The 22768-nt window shown below is 41.8% G+C and overlaps 1 protein-coding gene across 4 annotated transcripts; it reads right to left on the bottom strand.

The window, feature by feature from the left end:
• Positions 1–1543: 1543 nt before the first annotated feature.
• Positions 1544–12671, bottom strand: plaat1 (phospholipase A and acyltransferase 1). 4 transcript variants are annotated; one of them, XM_078564559.1, is made up of 4 exons: positions 12528–12671; positions 8811–8949; positions 4179–4447; positions 1544–1852 (listed from the first exon to the last, which is right to left on the bottom strand). In XM_078564559.1, exons 2-4 carry the CDS (start codon positions 8947–8949, stop codon positions 1751–1753), a joined length of 510 nt encoding a protein of 169 aa, XP_078420685.1. In that variant the 5' UTR covers positions 12528–12671; the 3' UTR covers positions 1544–1750. The 4 variants fall into 4 exon arrangements, with proteins under 4 accessions (XP_078420685.1, XP_078420683.1, XP_078420684.1 ...); XM_078564557.1 differs by lacking the exon at positions 12528–12671 and adding an exon at positions 12151–12370 and having other exon boundaries at positions 4179–4450; XM_078564558.1 differs by lacking the exon at positions 12528–12671 and adding an exon at positions 12155–12163 and having other exon boundaries at positions 4179–4450.
• Positions 12672–22768: the final 10097 nt, after the last annotated feature.

Genomic DNA, 22768 nt, shown 5'->3' with positions numbered 1-22768 from the left:
TTCCCTTTTCTCATTGGTCCATCTCTTTTTTGCCAGCTCTCTATGTCTGCCTCCATATCTTCTCAATTACTGTCTTCCTCTTTCCCTTCATCTCGATCAATTCCTGTCTGCTTCTGTCACTCCATTGATTCCAATCTGTTTGTGTCTCTACTTTTCTATCTCTCCCCGTATGACACTCGTTTTTTGTCCTACATTTCTGGTTTATATTTTTTTATTTATTCATGGGATGTGAGCGTCACTGACTAGGTCAGCATTTATTGCCCATCCCTAGTTGTCCTTGAGAAGGTGCTGGTGAGCTGCCTTCTGGAACTGCTGCAGTCCATTTATTCACATTATGCAAATTATAATGGAGTTGTTTTGCAAAAGACGCTATTACATGGCAATTTTATAATCGACTTAGGTAAGTGCCAAAACTATATTTTATTTTTATTTAGTGCCTTACAGGTCGTGGTCTTATTTTGTTTGTCTGTAACCAAATCAATTAGTTCCTGTCTCTCTTTCTATCCTTTTGCATAAGTCTGCCTGTATAACTTCCAGTTTTTGTCTTTTTCGGAGCATGGAGAAAATAATGCCACAAGGCAACCTCCTTTCCATACAGCTCTACTTATAAACAAGTACATTTGACATCTAGATGCTGCATATCAGCATGGCTTGCTAACTATACATAGGCCAGGAATTTTCCCTCGTTGGGCGGTCTCGGCGGGAGTGGTCGGGAAGCCGACAACCGCTCACGATCGGGGCCGGACCGGAATTTCACAATGGCTGGCCAATTAAGGCCCGCCCAGCGTGAAATGCATGCTTCAGCGTTCAGCGCTGTCTGCGTGTGTCGGGGTGGGGGGGGGGAGAGCGCAAGTTCGCACATGCGTGCGAGTTCACACTGGAAAAGCTCCCTGAAGCATAGACCTGTCTTAGGGAGATGAAGAGTTTTGTCAATTAAAAATAAAGATTTTTGAAATGTTAAAAAACATGTCCCCTTATGTGACTCTGTCACATGAGCATGGACATGTTAGAAATTAGGATGAAATTAAAATTTTTTTTTTTTTTAAGGATGGATCAAAACCTCATCCCGGCCGTGGATGACGTTTCGCAAAAGATGCAAAGGCTGCTTGGCCTTTTCACCTGCCCACCAACCATAAGGTTGGTTTGGCAGTGAAACATTTAAATCAATTACATTGTTAAGGGCCTTAAAAGACCTTCTAATTGTCGGCGGGTGCGCTGCCGATTCCTGCGCACCCCCGCCGACCGAAATATCGTGCAAGTGCGCAATGATGTTGGGACGCTCACCCGACATCATCACATGTCATTTTGTGCTCAAGCAAGTCAGGCACATGCCTGCCCGCTCAGCAAAAAATCCTGCCCATAAATTTTGTACTTCACCTTGTAATTGATTATAAGCAAGCTATTGACTTGCATTGTACAATTATTCCACAAGTAACATTTATTATATGTATGAAAATATTAGCTAAAATATGTACAATTAAATACATTATTGAGAAATATTTAGGATAATATATTAATTTAATATAACATAGACAATATTCAACGTTTTCTGAATTTAAGGTCACTTAAAATTACCTAAATCATTTTTTCAGAAAAAGAAATGAACAATTTGGCTAGAGATGGTTAAACATAAAATTTTAAAACTGATTAAATTATAATAACAAAAGACATCAAACCATATTTTTGTTCATTTATTTTTAATTTGTCTCAGTTTTCATATACAATATACTTTCCTCTTTTCGAACATCCTTCAATAATTTCTTTGCCTTGATCTATTTTGAAATAGTCCAATAATTGAAAAGGCACCAGCGGCCGCAGTTACAAAGGAAATGGCAGTGATCGCTCTGCTTGCCTGAGGAAACAAAAGTGTATTTAACAAAACTGGTCAGCAGTTTTGGGAACCTATTGATTAGATCATATGTTGGTTGATGTGAAAAATTGGTAAGTCACAAAGTGTTTGTACTGGCAGTTGATCATGTTTGAATCCCTTTGAAAGATTTCTTAAAATGATGGGTTATTAATAAGTTTTGTAAATCTTTTAAAAATTGAGTTTGTCAAATAAAATACTGGCCCAGTATTTTTGCCATGATGGAAAGCCCCTCCGTCGTAGCGAAAATGGCGGAAGTGGCTGAAAATCATAAGTCCTACTCCTGAACACGGCACTTCCTGTTTTTGTGTGGGCAGAAATGGGGGCAGGGTATGTTTCATGCGTACGTGTTTTATAGAGGCAGCTGGCCATTTAAATTATCAACTCCACTGAAGTGGGATTTTGGCAGGCCAGGAGTGTAAAACCCGAAGGGTGCCAGTTGGACCAGGTCAGAACATGTCTGAATTTTGACGATTCATTTGGAAAGCCAGGCTACCCCTTTGGAGAGGTAAGGTACCCCTTCGGATTTGGTCCCTGGACACCTTTGGGGGAGGTAAGGTGACCTTTGCAATTGTTAAAAGTAGGCATAAATGTGCATTAGAAGTTTATAAATTCGTTACTGTCAAGTTCAATGGAACTAATAACAGACCTGTCAAAACTGTCAGAAGCACCTGCCAAAGGGAGCTATCAAGCTGCTGAGGCATTTAAAAATCCTGCCCTTTAGATCCCTGAAAAATGTCTGGAATGTTAAAATAATAATTATTTGCTATTTACCTCTGTCTGTTGACATATGCCTGAGGGTTTCTATCACTGGATTAGTGCTGCATGACTGATTTTACAACCATCCATTAAGTAGGGTGCCTGCTATTTCACAGTTTGATTGAGAGCTACAAGTGGTTACATAGACTCTTTGGTATGGGACTATGAATTCCAATGCTTGTTGTTATATGGGATTGTGCACTTGAATGGAATGTTTGTTGTTATAAGGCTTTATTTAGTTGAAGGAATATAAATGTAGTAAATGGGTTTTTATGAATTAGAGTGTTTTTTTCAAGATAGTGAAGTCTGCAAAAGACACTTAAAACTTTATTTTATAGAATTTTATTTTATCTCATCTCAGCATGGATCCTGAGGTCTGCCAATGGTGGATACTATGTGGGCTGGCATGGTGGATGTAAGGGCAAAGGGTGGTGGGTACAGGATGGTATGATTTGGCACCTAAATTGGCACAGGGACTATAAAGGGCCATGGGAGTGGGTGGAAGTGCATACGTTGACATAGAGGCTATAAAGGGCCATGGGTGGTGGGTGGGGCATAGGTTGGCATGAGGGGTTATGAGGGTTGGGTGGGGGGGCATGAGGTGGAATGGGTTGGCATGGATGGGGCATGGGGAATGTATGGGGAACGTGGGGTGAGAGATGAGAGCTGGAGGGATGTTTCATGTTTTAATCTTTATTTTTTAACTTTGGAAACAGTGCCAGAGCCCTGAGGAAGGCCTTTTGCCCAGTCCACCTCCGCCTCCGGCATCCTCCTCAGTTCTTCCCATGTCACCCACCCCGACTTCTCATCTAGCCCTCCCCTCTGCACCAAAAATCTGCGTCTGGGCAACCATTTTTAAAGGTGGGGGTTCACGGGGCCGTGAATTCTCTCATCTCTATGCACCTGACCCAGGGACGCAAATCTGGGCCTTAATGTCTCTTTGTGATATATAGTTTTATGGGGATGACTGTAGCCAACTCATGACTTCATTGATGATATGTTATTCACTAAGTGTCATCCTTGGAAACGAAAAAGTAATCATCTTGAATGGCACCTGTCAAAACCTATACATAACTCTGATTAAAAAGTAGATATTAAAGAAATGTTTCAAAATATGGTGATTCTAAAAAAGGTCTATTGATATAAACATATACTTCAAAGCTACTTAGAAATTGATAGGTACCATTTTGCAAAGTGCTTGCTGGTATTTCTCTGCAAATTGAGAAGTATTTTGTTCATACACTTTTCACTGTGATACTCATTCAACAATACTACTATATTGATGTAGTTATCTAAGGCTGTTAACCATTCAGTAATACTATTGCATTGATGTAGTTATCTAAGGATGTGCTTCGATGTCTGAAGAAATCTGAAGGTAGGAGAGTAAGGAACTGTTGTCATACATCACTGAGGAAATCCAAATCTGCAGTGATACTTGCATCAGTCTGAGATCTGCAGCTTACATGTGTCTTCTTACCTGAAATAAATATGTTACGTTGGCCTTGTGCAAAATAATCATGCATGAGACACACTTTTGGGGCAAGCCACGTACCTGATCAGACACACCCTCACCATAACGAAGTAAAGTGACAAAATGTTCACAGTTATTTCCAAGCAAATCATAGGACACTTCCTGACCAATCAGAAACTCCGCTCGCTTAACAATTTCATCCACTGGCAAAGGCGTGTGGTTGTCATCATATTTGTTGTTTATTTTGAAAGTGTCTTGCCCAACAATGTCTTTAAGTAGCTGCATTTTTGCCATTGCTTTCCTGCTGAAAACTGACTTTGCGCTCGTGAATGAAGCAGGTGGCCCTTCCTCTGCTGAATTGAAAAAAAAACCAGATTTAGTGAGAGAGTAAGAATTTTTTTTGGTTCAGGAAGTCTGCCATCTTCTAAGGTTAGCAGTAATCAATTCATTTCTAATAAATTTCAAATATTTAACCATGTCTGTTAAAAGAATAGCCACACTATAAATACGATTTACCAAAACAATGTAAATTCTTCCAATGTCAATGCAGCTATCGGTCTGCTTTAAATACTTGCTTTTTGTCTGTACAAATATCAACTTCTTAAAAATAAGCAGGATTGCTTCAGCTGCACTTAACTCTTTGCTATCATTTTGTGCCCTTTTTATATCAATAAGCTGGTGAGACACAGACGGTGGGATTTTCCACACCCGCCCACCGCCGTGATCTTCTGGTCCCGCCGCAAGTCAATGGACTTCTGGCTGGGGCACCGCCTCACCCACGGCGGGGTTGGAAAATCCTGGCCAGAGTCTTCTTTCGCCTGTTCTGCCATTGAGGACTTCTTGTCTTTCAATTCAGTCGTCTTTGTATCAAAACTAAACTGACCACCATAGACATAGATGACTGCAGTGCTGTTGCCCAGATTTTAAAGCTGTTCTCGAACTCTTCAATTCCACATACAAGAAACTTGGCCTGTCCTTCAATACTGGCAAAGCAAAACCCATATATCAATCCACACCTTGTCCGCCAAATAATTCACCTCCCATATGTGTTGAAGGAGAGACTCTGGAATATGTTGTGCACTTCCCATACCTTGGCAGTCACCTATCTGAAAAAGCTGTGTTTGCTGCCAACGCAATGCATGTACAGTTGTATGGCTTCACTCTGTGACGTCATTGTAAGAGATGGAGATCAGAACTTTACTCATTCTCCCAACCCCAGTGTGATACTTATCCTTTCCATTTAGTTTCTCATTTTGTTTATGATTTTGGAACCAGACGGGGCTATTTTATTCAGAACAAAATACAATACGCATTTTCACCTAGGTAATTTCCTTTAGCATTATCTTTTTCTATGGCATGCACCCATTTCAAACAAGCAAGCATGTACATAGAGCCTGGAGACTTCAAACTCCATATAAAATGCAATAGAGCAAATTTTCATGTTCCTGCTTCTGAAGCTATACCTGGACACAGCCACAAATTGGGAAATGGCTGGCCCCCTTATGGGTATGTGATCCTCCTCACCCGAATTTTCTCGATGCTCTATACCGGGATGCTCCAATATACCCAAGTTAGGAACACAAAAAATCGGTACCAATTTTTTAAAATTTCAATGAGAATACTAAATATCTAGACAATGTTTTATATAACCTCAAATTCTGAGTGGCAATTTAAATTTGTGCATCTGTTTTACATTGTCAGTAAGATTCATCTTTAGGTTTTCTGCACCGGCATGGACAAGTGCGCAGATGGGTGTCGGCGGCCATCTTCCATCTTGCAATGGTGGGAGAAACAGTGGGCAGAATTTTCCCCCCGTCCGGGGTGGGGGGAGTTGATGAGCTGGCGCATGCGGGCGCGCTTCCGATTGGTGCCCCCGATCGGAGGCACGGCGCCATTTTATGCAGGCGGGGGGGGGGGAAATCCCTGTGCGGGCGGGGGGGAATCCCTAAAATCGAGAGTGCGCTCTTTCGCGCATGCGCACGAAAGAGCGCACTCATCTCCCTGAGGCTAAGTGCTGCCTCAGGGTTTTCAGCTCTACTTTCAACAATATTAAAAATAGAAAAAACAAATTCCCTTACATGTCCCCTCATCTGACAATGTCATATGAGTTGGGACATGTTCATAATTTCCATAACAATTTTATTAAAATTCTTAAAACCCAACATGAAACCTCATCCCGCCGGTGGATGAGGTTTCATGTTTTTTCTAGTTGCCGCTGGAGCTCCTGGCCTGCCCACCAACCTTAAGGTTGGACGGGCAGGTCCTTTAATTGTTTAATTGATCCTGTCATTGGCCTTTATTGGCCATTGACAGGTCGGCAGGCCCGCAGTTGATTTTGCTGCGCCCCCGCCTTCCTGAAAATTTAAATGGGGCGGGCTGACGTTGGGAGTTCCACCCAACGTCATCCCGCGTCATCTTACGCGTCGGCGAGCAGGCCCCGTCCCCACTCGCCGACGGTAAAATCCTGCCCAGTGATTTCAAAATGCCATCATTGACGAGTAGATCCATCACTGGATTAGCTGCACCAGCTCAGCCTTCTACAAACTATGCCAGCGCGCACTTGACAACAAAAACCTCTGCAAGCCAACAAAAGTCCTCATGTACAGAGCAGTTGTCATCACCATATTCCTGTACTTACTGCAGTGAGAGCTGGACTGTGTATCAGCAACACTTAAGAGCATGTTATGTACAGGGGAGGAGAAATAAACTGAAACTCCCAATTCCCTTCTCTTACTGTCTCCAATCAGTGGTTTTTGGAAAGGTAGATGTGTGTGTTTCTTAGGCCCCTGGGGGTGTGGTCATTTCAAAAACAGCAGTTGGTTAAAAAAAAAGGACCATTCATTCAAACCCTCACTACGAAAATCTAAATGCTACGTCAGTCACACACCACACACTCAAAAAAGATACAGTTAAAGAAGATGGTCCACTTTTACAAGGGTTAAATCAAAAGAGTATTTAAGACTACAAGCAGTCCCCAGAGCCTAAGTCTTGGGAGTCCAGACCAAGTAGGTTTTGGGGGTCTCAGAGCGGGGTGTGGAGGTGAGCCCCAGGAGATGGGGGTGGGGGGGGTGCAGTGTGGGCAGAGGGGGTTGGGGATCTTGTTGGAGTGGCCGGTGTTCAGTGGGGGGGTTGGTCCTTTTGGGTGTGGGTTGCCCGATGCTGAAAGGAGGCTGCTGATGGAGAAGCCCTGCTGCCGAGACCTGAACAAGGTTACTTGTCAGGCTTCCCCTCCACCCCTGATCTCCTCCTGCCAGCCTGAAAATTGAGACTGGGAGGGAAATGGCCGTTAAGTGATAAAAATTGGCTGCTTAATGGCCTCAAATGGGGCAAGGGCAGGCAAACCGGCCTTGGCCTCACCTGCCCCAGCGTAAAGTTGCAGAGGGGTCAGGGCGGACGGGAGCCCGGTGGAACGGCCATCTGAGAAATTTTACGGCCACTCCTCGCCTCCAAACCTGTCGGTGGGGGGATGCAAAATTCTGCCCATAAATTCTAGGTGTCTATTGATTCATTGTTTTGAGAAAACTTCGAATAATGGCAGGTGTGAAGTGCACAGAAAACATTCATTTTGGCATGTCCATTCCAGGGCGAGGTCTCCCACCCATGGTGATTCAATTAGAAATTTCTGGAAGCTTGACAGTTTGTGTTGAATAAGCGAAAGTGACCTGACCTCTTGGCAGCAATCTTAACAGTTCATCAGCATCCATTTTAAACAAAGAAAAGAAATTCCAGAAGCTTCCCCATAAAATCATGAATATGATGTGCCCTTACTGGGCATGACAGGCGCGAGGGAAATTTCATCAGCGATGCTTCCACCACATCCTATATAGTCAATAAACACATTGAATAAACACTGGTGTCCTTCGTGAAACCAAATCTAGAAGCATTCAGGCAAAACTCTGCAAAGTCAACTTCGATGGACTTTACAATGTGTCCAGATGGTTGAAAGGCATCTCCCTGCCAGGTCTTTCTTTCTCAACTCTCAAATGGCCAGCGTTCCAGAGGAGGACAAAGCGCTTCAAAAATACTCTGAATCTCTCCGTGAAGCATGGCAGTATTGACAGTAATGACTGGGGGCAGCTTGCTACCAATCGTTCAAAATGGCAACAACTTGTCCATCAAGCTGCATCACACTTTGAATCACAGCGTCTTAGTGATGAGGCAGAGCGGTGGCAGAAAAGGAAGCAAAGCCTGTACTCCGAATCCCACTACCTTGTGGCACATCTTGCCCCATGTACTCAAAGGTTTGTGGATAGAGAATTGGCCTGTTCATTCATATGGAAACCCATGGCAGAAACTTGGGTCCCCGACTAGATGTCATCCTTGAACCAAGGGGCAGCTGTTGCCGATGATATCAATGAGCTTGGTACAAGAGAGCATGTGTGCGGTATGTGTGAATGAAATCTAGGTCTTTGACACTTTGAGCACAAATCTATTGAGCTAACTGGCCCTGTGTTTTGGAGGTGCCACAGGCATGAAACTGATACAAAGGCTTAAATGGAGGTTATAGTACAAGCATGGGTGGAAATGGGATATGATGTTGGTCTTTAGATTGAGTGTCTTTATTTATTAGGATTAACACAGAAGATTTAGGATTCAACACAGTAGAGGTTTAAGGGCCATTTTTAACTCAAAATTGGTTGTAAATTTTGAAAATTTAGAGAAAAGACAAAGTTTGTGCAGTGCTACTTTTTTTTTCTTGTTGATTTATCTTACCTAAAGGTGCCACATTTATAACATAGCCATCTCCCAGGTAAAGAGCCCAATGCTGATATGCAGGTCTAAATATTTCAATTAAGTCCCCAGGGTGGGGATCCCCAGAGTATTCCACACTAAAGTGGTCATTAGAAGCCATCTGAAATGGAAAACAAACATTAAAGCATTAAAAAAATATATACTTTTTTAAATACTCTGCATAATTGATCAGAATATTCAAATTTAATGTAATTCCCAATGAGAAGGTATTGGATCACTTTGTATAAACATACAAATCTGACTGAATAACAAAAAAAAAATGCTGAAATTCTGGAACAATGGAAAATCAAACACTTAGCAGATCATTCCCATCTGTTAAGAGAACAAACAAAGTTAGTTCATGGTTCAGGGGTGGACTTGTGGTCAGAACAACTATCTGAACCACCCCTCCATCATTTTCACATGGTTCATCTCTGACACTTCCCTTCCCTTCCTTGACCTCTCTGTCTCAATTTCTGGTGATAGACTGTCCACCAATATCCATTACAAGCCTACCGACTCCCACAGCTACTTCGACTACAGCTCCTCACACTCCGCTTCCTGTAAGGACTCCATCCCATTCTCTCAGTTCCTTCACCTCCATCGCATCTGTTCTGATGATGCCACTTTCAAAAACAGTTCGTCTGACATGTCCTCCTCCTTCCTTAACCGAGGTTTTCCACCCACGGTGGTTGACAGGGCCCTCAAACGTGTCCGGCCCATCTCCCGTGCATCCACCCTCACACCTTCCTCTCCCTCCCAGAACCATGATAGGGTTCCCCTTGTCCTCACTTATCACCCCACCAGCCTCCGCATTCAAATGATCATCCTCCGCCATTTCTGCCAACTCCAGCATGATGCCACCACCAAACACATCTTCCTACACCCCCCCCCTGACGGCATTCCACAGGGTTCATTCCCTCCGGGACACCCTGGTTCACTCCTCCATCACCTCCTACACCTCAACCGCTTCCCACGGCACCTTCCCATGCAACTGCAGAAGGTGCAACACCTGCCCCTTTTCTTCCCCCCTCCTCACCGTCCAAGGGCCCAAATATTCCTTTCAAGTGAAGCAGCATTTCACTTGCACTTCCCTCAATTTAGTCTACTGCATTCGCTGCTCCCAATGCGGTTTCCTCTACATTGGAGAGACCAAACGTAGACTGGGTGACTGCTTTGCGGAACACCTTCGGTCTGTCCGCAAGCATGACCCAGACCTCCCTGTCGCTTGCCATTTCAACACTCCACCCTGCTCTCATGCCCACATGTCCATCCTTGGCCTGCTGCATTGTTCCAGTGAAGCTCAACGCAAACTGGTGGAACAGCACCTCATCTTCGGACTAGGCACTTTACAGCCTTCCAGACTGAATATTGAGTTCAACAACTTTAGATCATGAACTCTCTCCTCCATCCTCACCCCCTTTCCGATCCCCCTTTTTTCCAATAATTTATATAGATTTTTCTTTCCCCACCTATTTCCATTATTTTTAAATGTATTTCCATCCATTGTTTTATCTCTACCTTTTAGCCTATTTCAATCCCTTCCCCTGACCCCCACTAGGGCTATCTGTACCTTGCTCGTCCTGCTTTCTATCCTTAATGTCACCTATTAGCACATTTCTTAGCTAATATCACCACTGTCAACACCTCTTTGTCCTTTTGTCTATGACATCTTTTGGCAATCTCCACCTATCACTGGCCCTCTATCCAGCTCTACCTGTCCCACCCCCCTTAAACCAGCTTATATTTCAACTCTCTTCTATTTTTCCTTAGTTCTGTTGAAGAGTCATACGGACTCGAAACATTAACTGTATTCTTCTCCGCAGATGCTGTCAGACCTGCTGAGTTTTTCCAGGTATTTTTATTTTTGTTTTTGTTTTGTATCTGAACCATTAATTACTCTATTCTGTGCACAGATACTAGCTCATTGGCTGAGTATTTTCATCATTTTCTGACTAAATAGCAGAGAAACAGAGAAAGCTAAATGCTGATGGAGATAGGAAGCTTTATGTTGGTAGTTCTAAAAATATAAACCGATAGAGGGCTAGACACTGACTAACCTGGAGAGCTATACATTGAGAGCTAAACAGTGAGGTGCCTTTACCTAATAAATCTTCAGGGAATCAGAACAGGCCAGGAATGCCTTTTCCTCAGCAAGGGAGACTCACTCAAAAAGGACATCTTCTGCTGTGTTTGTGAACTTTACTTTGAATTTTAATGCCTGATGTGGTTGTTGATCCAGTTAAGTGTTGCACTTGTTAGCTGATAATTGGTTAATTAAATAGTACAAATTTTATTGTAACATTCAGGTACCAATTTTACCCACTGTTACAAGCCACCTGCAGTATTTTTAAAAATTCATTCATGGGATTTGGGTATCACTGGCAAAGCCAGTATTTATTGCCCATCCCTACTTGCCCTTGAGAAGATAAGCCACCTTCTTGACAATGGAATGTCCTGCTGTGGTTTTGATGTCACATGTAGGCCAGGCATGGAAAGGACAAGTGGATCAGATTTTTTAAATGACAATCTGGTAGTCACATGGCCATCATTACTGATACCAGCATTTTATCTGACATTTATGTAATTAACAGAGGGCAGAGATCCTCTGTTTACAACCATGACATCTCTCCCCTTTTCTCCTCATTTCCACCATGTAAATTATTGTTGGTTGAAATATGACATAACATTATTCAATCTTTTGATAATCAGAAATACAAATTTTCTTAACATAAGACAACTTGTAACATGATTTAGCTATAAGAAATCACAAACTCAAATATGTACAAAACATACCAAGTTATCCATGACCAGCACCAGTCTATTTGTATGTCTGTAATAACATTACTCAAGCTGGGCTGTTATCCACAACTATCCATGTTACACTACTGTATTTGTCTACTCAATCACTTAATCTGTCTACATCTTCCTGAAGTCCGCCACATTCTTCCTTACATATTCCTGTGTTCCTTAATTCGATGTAATTAGCAAATTTTGATATTGACCCCTCCATGTCTCCAAATCATTTACAATGAATTATCACATTTAATTAGGCATATTTTACAGAGTGAGTTTCTAAACTTAAGAGTTAAAAGCATCCTAATGTGTTGCCATGCATTGCATTATCTAAATACGTAAGGCAGTCTAACTTTATTTAAGCAACGGAACACAATAATAAACTTGGAACAATGAAAATCTCAAACGTAAGAGCTGCAAATCTCGATGATTTTGGCACTTCTGTTTAAATTGTTTAATAACAAATACTGGTGAGGATTTTTACGCTGCTTTTATAATTCATACTAAGTATTGCCGATGTCAGTACCAACTCTTTCTAATTCCAGATTCCTGTGATAGCTTCTCTCTCTCCAACCGAGCGTGGTATCAAGCCTTTCTCATCTCAGCCTTTCAGCCTGAGAGGTGACATTTAATTTTTTAAAAATCGAAGGATTCCTCAAAATTAAACTCGGAATCATAATCGTTAATATTCCGAATGAATCGACTGAGCTGCTGGCTCACGGACGATACTTGCATCAAAACAAGTTATAAATACTCAGCCGAATGATCCAGGCGTCATTCATTCCGTAGTCGGCTGTCATAAAGTTTAAAAATAGCACCAGATTTAGTCCCACGTGGTCAAATGCTGGTTACATTCGCCGATTTTACTGCCGCAAAGACACATAACTGAGTAAACCGACTTACTGTTGTGATCTGAACATCCCACACAACTATTTAGTGTTCGTCCTGTTAAAGGCTGGTGTTACCGTACAAGCGCAACACTATTCCTGAAGTTTTAAAGCTGCCTGAAACTTGTATGCAGATCGAGCCAAGGGTCACACCAGTCACAATGCTTTGTGCACTGAGGCTCGTCACTCTCAATATTGTCATGGTAATTTTAAATGAACGCGTGAGAAATCGTCAGTTCCACCGAACTGTGTTATTTTCTGGAATTCAATTCATTCACCAACATAACAAACGCTGAGTCTGGGGATTTTCTAGTTCTGTTCACATGTAGGTTAAAATGAGTCAGTTGTGTCACTATAGCCTTCAGCAAAAGTGAGAAACTATTTTTAGCTTTCTTTTCCAAATAAATATGTGGTTCTGTTGTTGGAGCAGCAGGGACTCTCGGTGTTGCTGTACATGGCGCAGGTTTGGCCCATTCCTCACTCCTGCGTGATGGCGATCACCCGAGCCATCTTTCGCTTTATCTGGAGGTCAAAAGTGGATCATGTCCACAGGGACGCGATGTACAAGCTTCTGGATAAGGGGGGGGGGGGGGAAATGTGCCCAACATCGCCCTCATCCTGATGGCCACCTTTGTGTGCGGCTGCATCAAGCTGTGCGTAGACCCTCGGTACGCAAACTCCAAGTGTCACTACGTGCTGAGGTTCTACCTGTCCCCAGTGTTGTGAAGGATGGGTCTGGCCACGCTGCCGCGGAACGCTCCAAGTAGTTGGACCGTGCCGTACCACCTGTCCCTCGTGGAAAAATTTATACAGAGAAACACCTTTGACCACAAGTCTATCAGGCAGTGGTTGGCATGTAACGTCTAAGAGGCCCTGCGGGAACAGGGGAGGGTGGATCCTGTGGGATGATTCCCTGAGCAGACTGTCAAAGTCATTTGGCAGAGTGCCTCATTGCCAGAACTTTCCAACAAGCACGAAGTTGTAGCTTGTCTGGTGGTGAGAAAGGCCCTCCCTGTCAGATCCTTCCAACACCACAGGAGTCTCACCCCCTCTGCACGTTGCCCTCGAGATGGCTGTGGTTGGGACAAGACCGTTGTTCACCGCCTTGTGGATTGTGCCTTTGCAAAGAAGGTCTGGAGAGAGATGCAGTGGTTTTTGTCGAGGTTCATCCCGAGCAGTTCTGTGACACAGGACTCTGTGCTCTATGGGCTGTTCCCAGGGACACACACCGAGACAAACATCAACTGCAGCTGGAGGATCATCAACTCGGTGAAAGACGCTCTTTGGTCTGCCCGAATCTTGGTGGTCTTCCAGTGCAAAGAGTTGTCACCGACCCAGTGTTGCAGACTGGCACATTCCAAGGTCCAGGACTACGTGTTGAGGGATGCACTAAAGCTTCGGGCAGCCGCCGCAAAGGCGCAATGGGGAAAGGTCGCTGTCTAAGACCTTTTTGCCATAGTGCACCGAGGGGCTGGGAAAGGTATAGACCCCTCGGGCTGTACGGCTCACAATGAATATATGCAGTGAATATTAATTGTATTATAATTGTATTGAAGCACCTCAGAGTGCAACATGATGTATGTTGATAACTCCAATACCATTGCACTGTTTGACTGTCTGTAATGACTATATTGAAATGATTGTAATATTCATTGTTTGTATTGAAGCACCTCCTGATCCATGTGTAAAAGTTGAATGTGATTGCACTTTTTGTGATGGCAATTTAGAAATGCTTTGTAGTTCGTCCAGATATTTTATGTATAAGTATTTTCTCAAAAAAAAAGCAGGAACGAGTTTAGATGAATTTATTGGCTAATTTAAACCAATCCTTACATGCCAAACAGATTTACTGGCTTTTTGGGCTTTCCTTCAGCTTTTCATTTTTCACCTCACACATTTTGAAGCTGAAGTAAACTAACTTTAGGGTTGATGCAAATATCAGGGTCAGCAATAACTGTAAACAACTAAAACAGACACAAAGAATTCAAAATGTCCACACACCTTACTTCCCTTTCCTCCTATTCTCCATCCTCTCTTTTTAATCATTTTAACTTTACTTTTCTCTAACACAAAACATTCAATGTGTATAGAGTTTTTTTATCCAAGCATGTTCGTGCTTCCATGAGATGGGTAACAAATGCTGGCCTTGACAGCAACACCTACATCCCATGAAAGAGTAAAAAATATGTATCAACAAAATTACACCAACAACTATAAACTCAAGATATTCTTTTGTGTGCCTGACAGGGCATATTCTATATTTCTTTCACAGTTGATGAAAGTCATTTGTGCGATAGACAATGTAATCCCTTTTCTCTCAGCTGTAACTATTGTTATAAAAAATTAGCTTTTGTACAATATTAGGGCAGGAACCTCGTGGTTTCTGGAATGTGCATCTGTCAGTTAGAACACTGGCTTTCATGAATCTACAATAGAACCATCAGCAGTTATTAACAATACTGTCCTAACCCGGAGAAGAATTACTGAACTGATAGCCCACCATAGTCATATTAATCATGTTGAACTCTTCCTTGGATAAATACTTGCATATAAAAATCAGATTGCTGTTAATGGAATATCTCCTTTACAAAATAAATTGGTTTATTTGATCTTCACTTTTAATCATGCACCCAATGTTGCTCCTCTAGTAGGGGCCTTAAGAATGTTGGCTGCAGCTGAGACCCACAGGTAAGTGTGAGTGTTGAGGGGGAAGGGAAGGTGGTTAGGAGGTAAAAGCAAAAAACTGCGGATGCTGGAAATCCAAAACAAAAATAAAAATACCTGGAAAAACACAGCAGGTCTGACAGCATCTGCGGAGAGGAACACAATTAACGTTTCGAGTCCGTATGACTCTTCAACAGAACTAAGGAACAATAGAAAAGAGGTGAAATATAAGCTGGTTTAAGGGGGCTGGGACCAGTAGAGCTGGATAGAGGGCCAGTGATAGGTGGAGATAGCCAAAAAATGTCATAGACAAAAGGACAAAGAGGTGGTGATATTATCTAAGGAATGTGCTAATAGTTGACATTAAGGGTAGAAAGCAGGAGGAGCAAGGTACAGATAGCCCTAGTGGGGGTGGGGTGGGGGGAAGGGATTGAAATAGGCTAAAAGGTAGAGATAAAACAATGGATGGAAATACATTTAAAAATAATGGAAATAGGTGGGAAAAGAAAAATCTATATAAATTACTGGAAAAAAGGGGGATCGGAAAGGGGGTCGGGATGATTAGGAGGTGAGCTGGTAGTAGCTGCAGTTTTCTTTGGAGATGGAGGAAACAGGCTGCTACTTCTAACTTGGCAATAAACCAAACTACACAAATTTTTGAACCCCTTTCAAGACAACCTCTCACAATTTCTTCATGCATCACTGATGAGGCCGTTCAAGGTGCGCAAACTGACTGGAGCAAAAGAAAAATTGACAGTCTTGATATGAAATGAGCACAGAAGCCTCATTTCAATATTGAAATGGGCCCTATAATTATGATCACCTAAATAAAGGTTTCAACCAATTTAGCATTGGCCTGAACATTGGCTATTGACCTCTGCACTGCTAAGTTGGTTATTGCACTTATTTTATATCCATAAAACAGGCACAATCATGATAAATTTAGACCCAATGTTACCAATTTTATTTGTGTGCAATGAAACAGATGAAGAACATATCAATAATTTACTGATTTATACAAATTCTCAATGACAGTAATTCAATTTATATGTAAGACTGCTTCTCTTCTCTTTTTTTCCCTAACCTTTTGAGCAAATGAGAACTCTGGACACATGATACTCAGCATGATTGCTTTGACTAGCACTTTAAAGGCAATTGATGCTGTAGTTTCCACTTGACAGTTAATAAATTATACAAGAGATGATACAGTGAGCAGATAGTTCCTCAATCAGGTACTACATTAACAATGGAAGGAGCAAATTTTCAAACTGTTTTGTGGAACTGCATACTGCTTCTTGTCTTTTCAGTTCCAAGGCCAATTTCTTTAAATTAAAATATGTGAAATATTTGATGATAGATGATTATTTAACTAAAAAACTAACCATAGTCAAACAAGGCTATTTTAGTCAGTTTAAGAAAAACATATTAGCCCAGATATCGTTTTGTCGAATCGCAGTCTCTCCACTATGACAGGCTAGGTAAAGGTTTGCCTCAGAAAGGGTTTGCCAGCAGCACTCAAGTTGCCGATAATAGTTGAGACTTCTTTATTTCTTTAGCATGTGAGCAATTGTTTGCACACTCTCATGCTTTTAAAAGTTAAATTCCACTCCGCAACCTGCTACCAAAGCAATACTGGGTGCTGGAGATGAACAAGTATTCCCGGCATGCATAGAAATATGTCATTGGATATATTTTCTATCATTTGAATATCCTTTCCAATATGCCTACCCTAAATGGACAGATATGTTGAACGTTATCCATTATTATTGGAAGGAAATTCAATGGGTAGGAGGTGACCATTGGCAGTAGCCACATCCCTATTCCATTTCCCATCTGTGTCTCCCCCAGTTGTACCCTGATACCAATGAGGCAATGGCAGATAAGCCATGTCAATGCTTTCAAATGTACAATTTGGAAACATTATTAACAGCTTTTCAATAGATACCAAAGCTTCAAGACCTAATGAAATGCATTTCCTTCTAACTAATACATCAATGATCTGCCAAATTATGGTACAGGGAGCCAGATTCCAGGGGAGATTTCTAACTGGAGAGCACATTAGGCAATTGTCAGACAGGGTGTATGTTACACCTGCCTGATGGCTCCTTGGTTGGTCATTAAATATTTGGATAAGCTGCTAGTTCTGAGCAAGCCAATTTTGGATCCAACATGTCATTTGCCATTAGATCCCATGACCCCTTACTTTTCTGACCAGCCTGCCATGTGGGACCTCATCAAAAGCCTTGATAAAATCCATGTAAACTAATCAAACAGCGTGTAATCCTCCTTGTTATAACCTCATCATAAAATTCAATCAAGTTAGTCAGACACCACCTTCTTTTAACAAATCCATCCTGATGGTCCTTAATCAATCCATGCCTTTCTAAATGACAATTTATACAGACCTTGAGATTTTTTTACAATAATTTGCCCGTTGCTGGGATTAGGCTGACAGCCTGTAATTACTCAATCTATCCCTTTCCCCTTTTTAAACAACCCTACAATGTTACAGTTCTCTAGTCCTCTTGCAGCACATCTGTAGTTAGAGAGGATTGGAAAATGATGGTCAGAGCCTTCGCCATTTGCTCCCTTACTCCTCTTAGCAGCCATCTGGGCCTGGTGACTAATCCATTTTCAAAGACACTAAACCGTTAATATTTTCACTCCCACTTGTGTATACCATCCAATATTTCACATTTCACCTTTGCTACAACTGTCTGCGTCATACCCCTCTTATGTGAAGACTTACGCAAAGTATTCATTAAGAACCTTGCCAATATCTTCAACTCCTTGCGCATTAACCTTTTGGTCTCTGACAGGCCCTACTGTTTCCATAATTATTCTCTTGCTTTTTATAAAATATCTTTGGGTTTTCCTTGATTTTATTTGCCAATATTTTTCATGCCCTCTCTTTGTTTTCCTGATGTTCCTTTTAATTTCAGTCCTGCACTTTTTATACTCCTCTAGGCATTCTGCAGTAGTGTTGTGGGATCTTGAGTCTCCTTACAAACAGGTTGACAGTGCCTCATTTTAACATCTCATCCATAGGACAACACCTCTGGCAATGCTACACCCTCTCAGTATTGCATTAGAAGGTCAGTCTAATTTTGCATTCTGGGTTTGAACCTGCAACCTTGTGAGTCAGAGGTAAGAGGGCTAGGAATTGAGCCAGCTGACTGTACAATTGTCTCTAGCAGCCACTGTGCTATAATTTATTCTAGTTCATCAGGATTCTCAATCAGGGCTCTCAGTTCAATTGTATGGTTCAGTGAGATCTCAAAGCAACTCACCAATTGCCTGATCTCTTTACAAGCCCACTTAACATAATCCTACAATTGCAACCTTTTTCTCTTTTTAAAATGTTCTTCCTTACCTTTGTCATATATGTAATTTGTATCCCAACATGCCAACCAGGAATTATCTACTTCACAGTTCTGGAAGGCCCCTCCTCCACTCCTGTATACATGTGATGGTTGGGAAATTAGCAGCTTTCTGGGCAGAAACAGGGGAGGGAAATCATGGTGGCCTCACCACCTGCAATGATCCTGCCAGATTTCAGGCAGGAAAGCAGAGTGGCTTCCTGGCCATTCTCTGACAAACTGATTATTAATGTTGAGTGCCATTGTGTAACCAAGTTAACTTAAGAAATACAGTGGGTTTAATGGCAAAGGAAAGAGAAATTTGACAAAAATATTCCATTGTACAATTTACTACATACCTTTATGATTCACCTAAATGAGTTGAGAGAAAAGAACTGTGGGTTTTCAATTTTAAAAAGAAGCATCTGGTATATGGTAGGAGGTTCTTCAGATAAAGTATAATCAACACATGGAATGGACTCCTGGATAGAGCAATGGAGATGAAAACTCTGGAATCATTTAAAAGCTGATTCTGCAACAGAGGCGCATTCAGGATGAATCATGAAGGGCCAAATGACCTTTTTCATCAGTAATTAATCTGACATCCTCATTCTCTCTACTATGCATCTGGAGGGTTATTCCACATATTAACCACTCTTGGTGTGCCGAGTCTGATAGCAGATACTGTTATGATCCCCATAGAGACCAATAACTTGTAAAACGATATTTGAATTTCCAGTGACTGACTGGAAGGATCACACGACAAGATTTCAAGTTGTAAAACTTATACTGTCACAACCAAACCAAAAGACAATTCTAAACACCATTCAGTAGTCAACGTATACGCTAAACTACAGAAAAGTTTCCACCATTTAACTTATAAAACAGCCAAAAATCCACCACGGCTATACTTTACTCCATCCCTTAAGTAGACACCTCATTCTCCAGAACTAGATCAAAGCTATTCTCCACTCCCAATGGCCTATTTCCTTTTCTTTCCCCCAAATGGGTAACTTCCTATCCCCGAGCTAACTTTCATGTTGTGGGTTACCCTGGAGATTCCTCCCTCTAGCCAAAGCTAGGCGGATCTTCCAGTCTCGTTAAATCATCATAAACTTGGTCTCTTCAATCTGAGCACAAACTCCCACCTGCATTCTGTGTAGTGGATAATAGAGTGAGCATTTTCTCTGCTTCAGGTGCAAGACTGGCTGTCTTTATATTTCTGCTCTCTCTCTCCCACTCTCTCTGACTCTCTGTCTCTCAGATTCTTGCAGATTTACCTGTCTGTGAGTTTCAGGGATATCGTAAGAAACCTGCAACCCAATATCACAATGTCCATATATTGACCCTTAATTCCTAAAGCCCATCCCCATGGCAATGTGAATCACATGGGCCTTGTATCCAGGTAGAAATGCTAATCAGTTATCCTGTAGACACCCAACTCCATTGTATCTTGGAATTAAATAGGCAGCTGAAAGTATAACCATTTATAAAGCCTAGCATTTCTAATACCTCCCTATGAGACCTGGAGACTAACAGTTTAGTCCACAAGCAACACAGATGCGCTTGCCATTGTATACAGGTATGAACACCTTCTTCACACCCCCTTAACCTTTAACAACCAAGCCACCGAGCTTGTCGTCGGGCAGAAATCAGAGCAGTTCACAGGACCCACTTAAGTCCTCCGTTTTAACCTAAATTAAAGAGAAAGTCCCAAAACATATAAACTTTGCATTTTTAACAGGATGTAAAATTTACATTTATTAGTTTAAATCTTTGTCTCCAGTTCTAATGCTGCATTTTAATTTAGTGTAACATTCCAGAGTCACTTTTTCTATACCCTTAACATCACACAATCGCGGCCCTTTTAGGGTGAACTGCTCAAGTTTCTCCAGTTTTTTTCATAACTCAGATCCCTGACACTGGAACATCATATATTAACACTTCACTGAATTGATTCCAGTAATTCAATTCCTCTCTTATTGCTTGGTGAACATAACTGGATACAGTATTCAAGGTAAAGTCTGATCAAACAAAGATAAAGGTTGATCATTACTTTTTCTATACTCTTAATACTTTGGCCATGTAGCTCAATATTTTATTGGTTTTGTTGATTGCTGTTCTGCAGAAATTTACATGTTTTATGTCAAATGTACTAAGATTCCTACGTCTTTCCACAACATCCTTGACTATTTGGCAACTTAAGTTTTCTCTGCACTAAACTTCATCTGCCATTGTTCTATCATTTACAGATTTTATCTAGTTCATTCTGCGATTTGTGAGCTGTTTCTTCCAATTCCACTTCACCTCCTACATTGGAAACTAAATTGCAAACTTGACCACTTTCCATTGGGCAGAATTTTGCCCTTGGCGGGGGTGCTTGGCAGGGTGTGGTCGGTAAGGCAACCGCCGCCCGCGATTGGCACCATGCTACGATTTTATGCAGGCAGGCTAATTAAGGCCCGCCCAGCATGATACGCGAGCGGCACGCTCAGGTCTGCCTATGCAGGTGGAGGGAGGAGGGTGAGCGGTCCGAGCATGCGCGTGAAAGATGCTTCAATCTCCCTGAGGCATGGAGCGGCCTCAGGGAGATGAATCGCTGTTTAAAAAAAATAATGAAGAGAATAAAAATGTCATAAAACATGTCCCCTCGTGTAAGTCTGTCACATGAGCAGGGACATGTTTTTAATTCAAGTGTGAAATTTTTATTTTATTTTTATTTGCCCAAAGGCCGCTTGGCGTTATCGCCTGCCGCAAACCATAAGGTTGGATGGGCAGTGTAAATTTGAATGTAATTACCTTTTTAATGGCCTTAACAGGCCTTTAAATTGTTGGCGGGCACGCGCAGGAGTCGGCAGCGCACCCGCCGACAAGTAAACAAAATATTGCAGGACTACGCGCTGACGTCGGGACACTTGCCCGATGTCATTGCGCGTCATTTTACTCTCGGCCGGGTCGGGGGCATGCCCCGCCCACCGAGCTCAATATTCTGCCCATTGAGTTTCTGGAGGCAGGTCATTTATATAAATTAGAAACAGCAGTGGTCACAGCACCGAGTCTTGGGGCACTCCATACAGTATTTCTTCCCACTCCTCATACATATATTCATTTTTACTTACTTGTTACCCAATTGTTTTAATCCAGTCTCAGGGTTTACCCTGAATCCCCAGGGTTTTGAACTTAATGAATTATCTTTTTATTGAAAGCTTTTTGGAAGGTGAGATAAACCATATTAGATAATAAGAGGAAGTTGTTCAGGTAGGATCTTCCCTTTCTGAAGCCGTTCGACTGTGGTTATTGTCACATGGTTAATCCTACAGTCGATTCCATTATTTTATAAGGGATTCTCTTTCACTTTAGTTTCTCTCTATTAAACAGTACCTCTCTAACCTTAACTTTTCAAGTTTTCCTTTTTAATCTAATCCTGCCTGTGTTATTCTATAACAAAATAGTTAGAAAGCAGCAGTGTAACTGGGAGGGGAGAGATTTAATGTTCAAACACCAGCTGAAATATCTTTTTTTCCATTCAACCAGTTTCCTTCAAAATAACATCAGATCTTGATAGAACTTGATAGAACTGAGAAATGGTTTCACAATGTAAATCAAGTATTTGGATTTGTGCTTTCAAATCTTCACTTAGCCTTTACAGGGGACATTGGCAACATTATTTATCGACTGGTATTGCTGAAAAAAGACATTTTGTCAAAGCTTTTCTTCATCTTGCACTCATCAGGACAATCACAAGAATACCAATGTCAGGGGAAGCACAACTTTATACTGTATGAGAAGAGAGTGTTGATTGATTGGCAAGTTCAGTACTACCAAACAACTTTTTAATAATGTTTCTATTTGAAACTTATTGTGAAATTTCTATTTGAAAAATTGACCTTTGTAAGTAGTTTTGTTTGATCAGGCAAACTCATAGCCAAACAGTCCTCACAAAAATAAAGCCTTTGCCACTGTTAATGAGTTACTGGCCTAGAAGTTCCCGTGCATTTGTACCCAGAGGCACACTCAGGGGTTTCCAACCAAATATGTGGCAGAAGGCATTGCAGAAATTTGGGCATAAGTATTTTGCATCCAGGTTTCCTTGCCTGGGGGAAGCATCCACCTCAGGTACATCAGGTCCCAGCTGGTTCTCACCTCATTCCTCCTCACCCATGTAGGCTTTCGTCAAAGTGGAAGTGCCGACAGTTCCCTCACTGTTTACCGCAGTGCAACAGTCACCTGCTGC

This window comes from Cetorhinus maximus, chromosome 19 (genome assembly GCF_964194155.1).
Source record: "Cetorhinus maximus chromosome 19, sCetMax3.hap1.1, whole genome shotgun sequence".
In the NCBI taxonomy this organism is placed as follows: domain Eukaryota; kingdom Metazoa; phylum Chordata; class Chondrichthyes; order Lamniformes; family Cetorhinidae; genus Cetorhinus; species Cetorhinus maximus.
The sequence above is the reverse complement of the archived record's forward strand: the minus strand, read 5'-3'. Positions and strand labels throughout refer to the sequence as shown.

What these genes read in the sequence shown, in the direction of transcription:
- plaat1 (XM_078564556.1), bottom strand. Translation starts at nt 8,949, where the DNA reads ATGGCTTCTAATGACCACTTTAGTGTGGAATACTCTGGGGATCCCCAC. An exon ending in TATAAATGTGGCACCTTTAG is followed by an intron (nt 4,451 to 8,810) that starts GTAAGATAAATC and finishes TTTTCAATTCAG; the next exon opens with CAGAGGAAGGGCCACCTGCT. An exon ending in GTGAGGGTGTGTCTGATCAG is followed by an intron (nt 1,853 to 4,178) that starts GTACGTGGCTTG and finishes TTGTTTCCTCAG; the next exon opens with GCAAGCAGAGCGATCACTGC.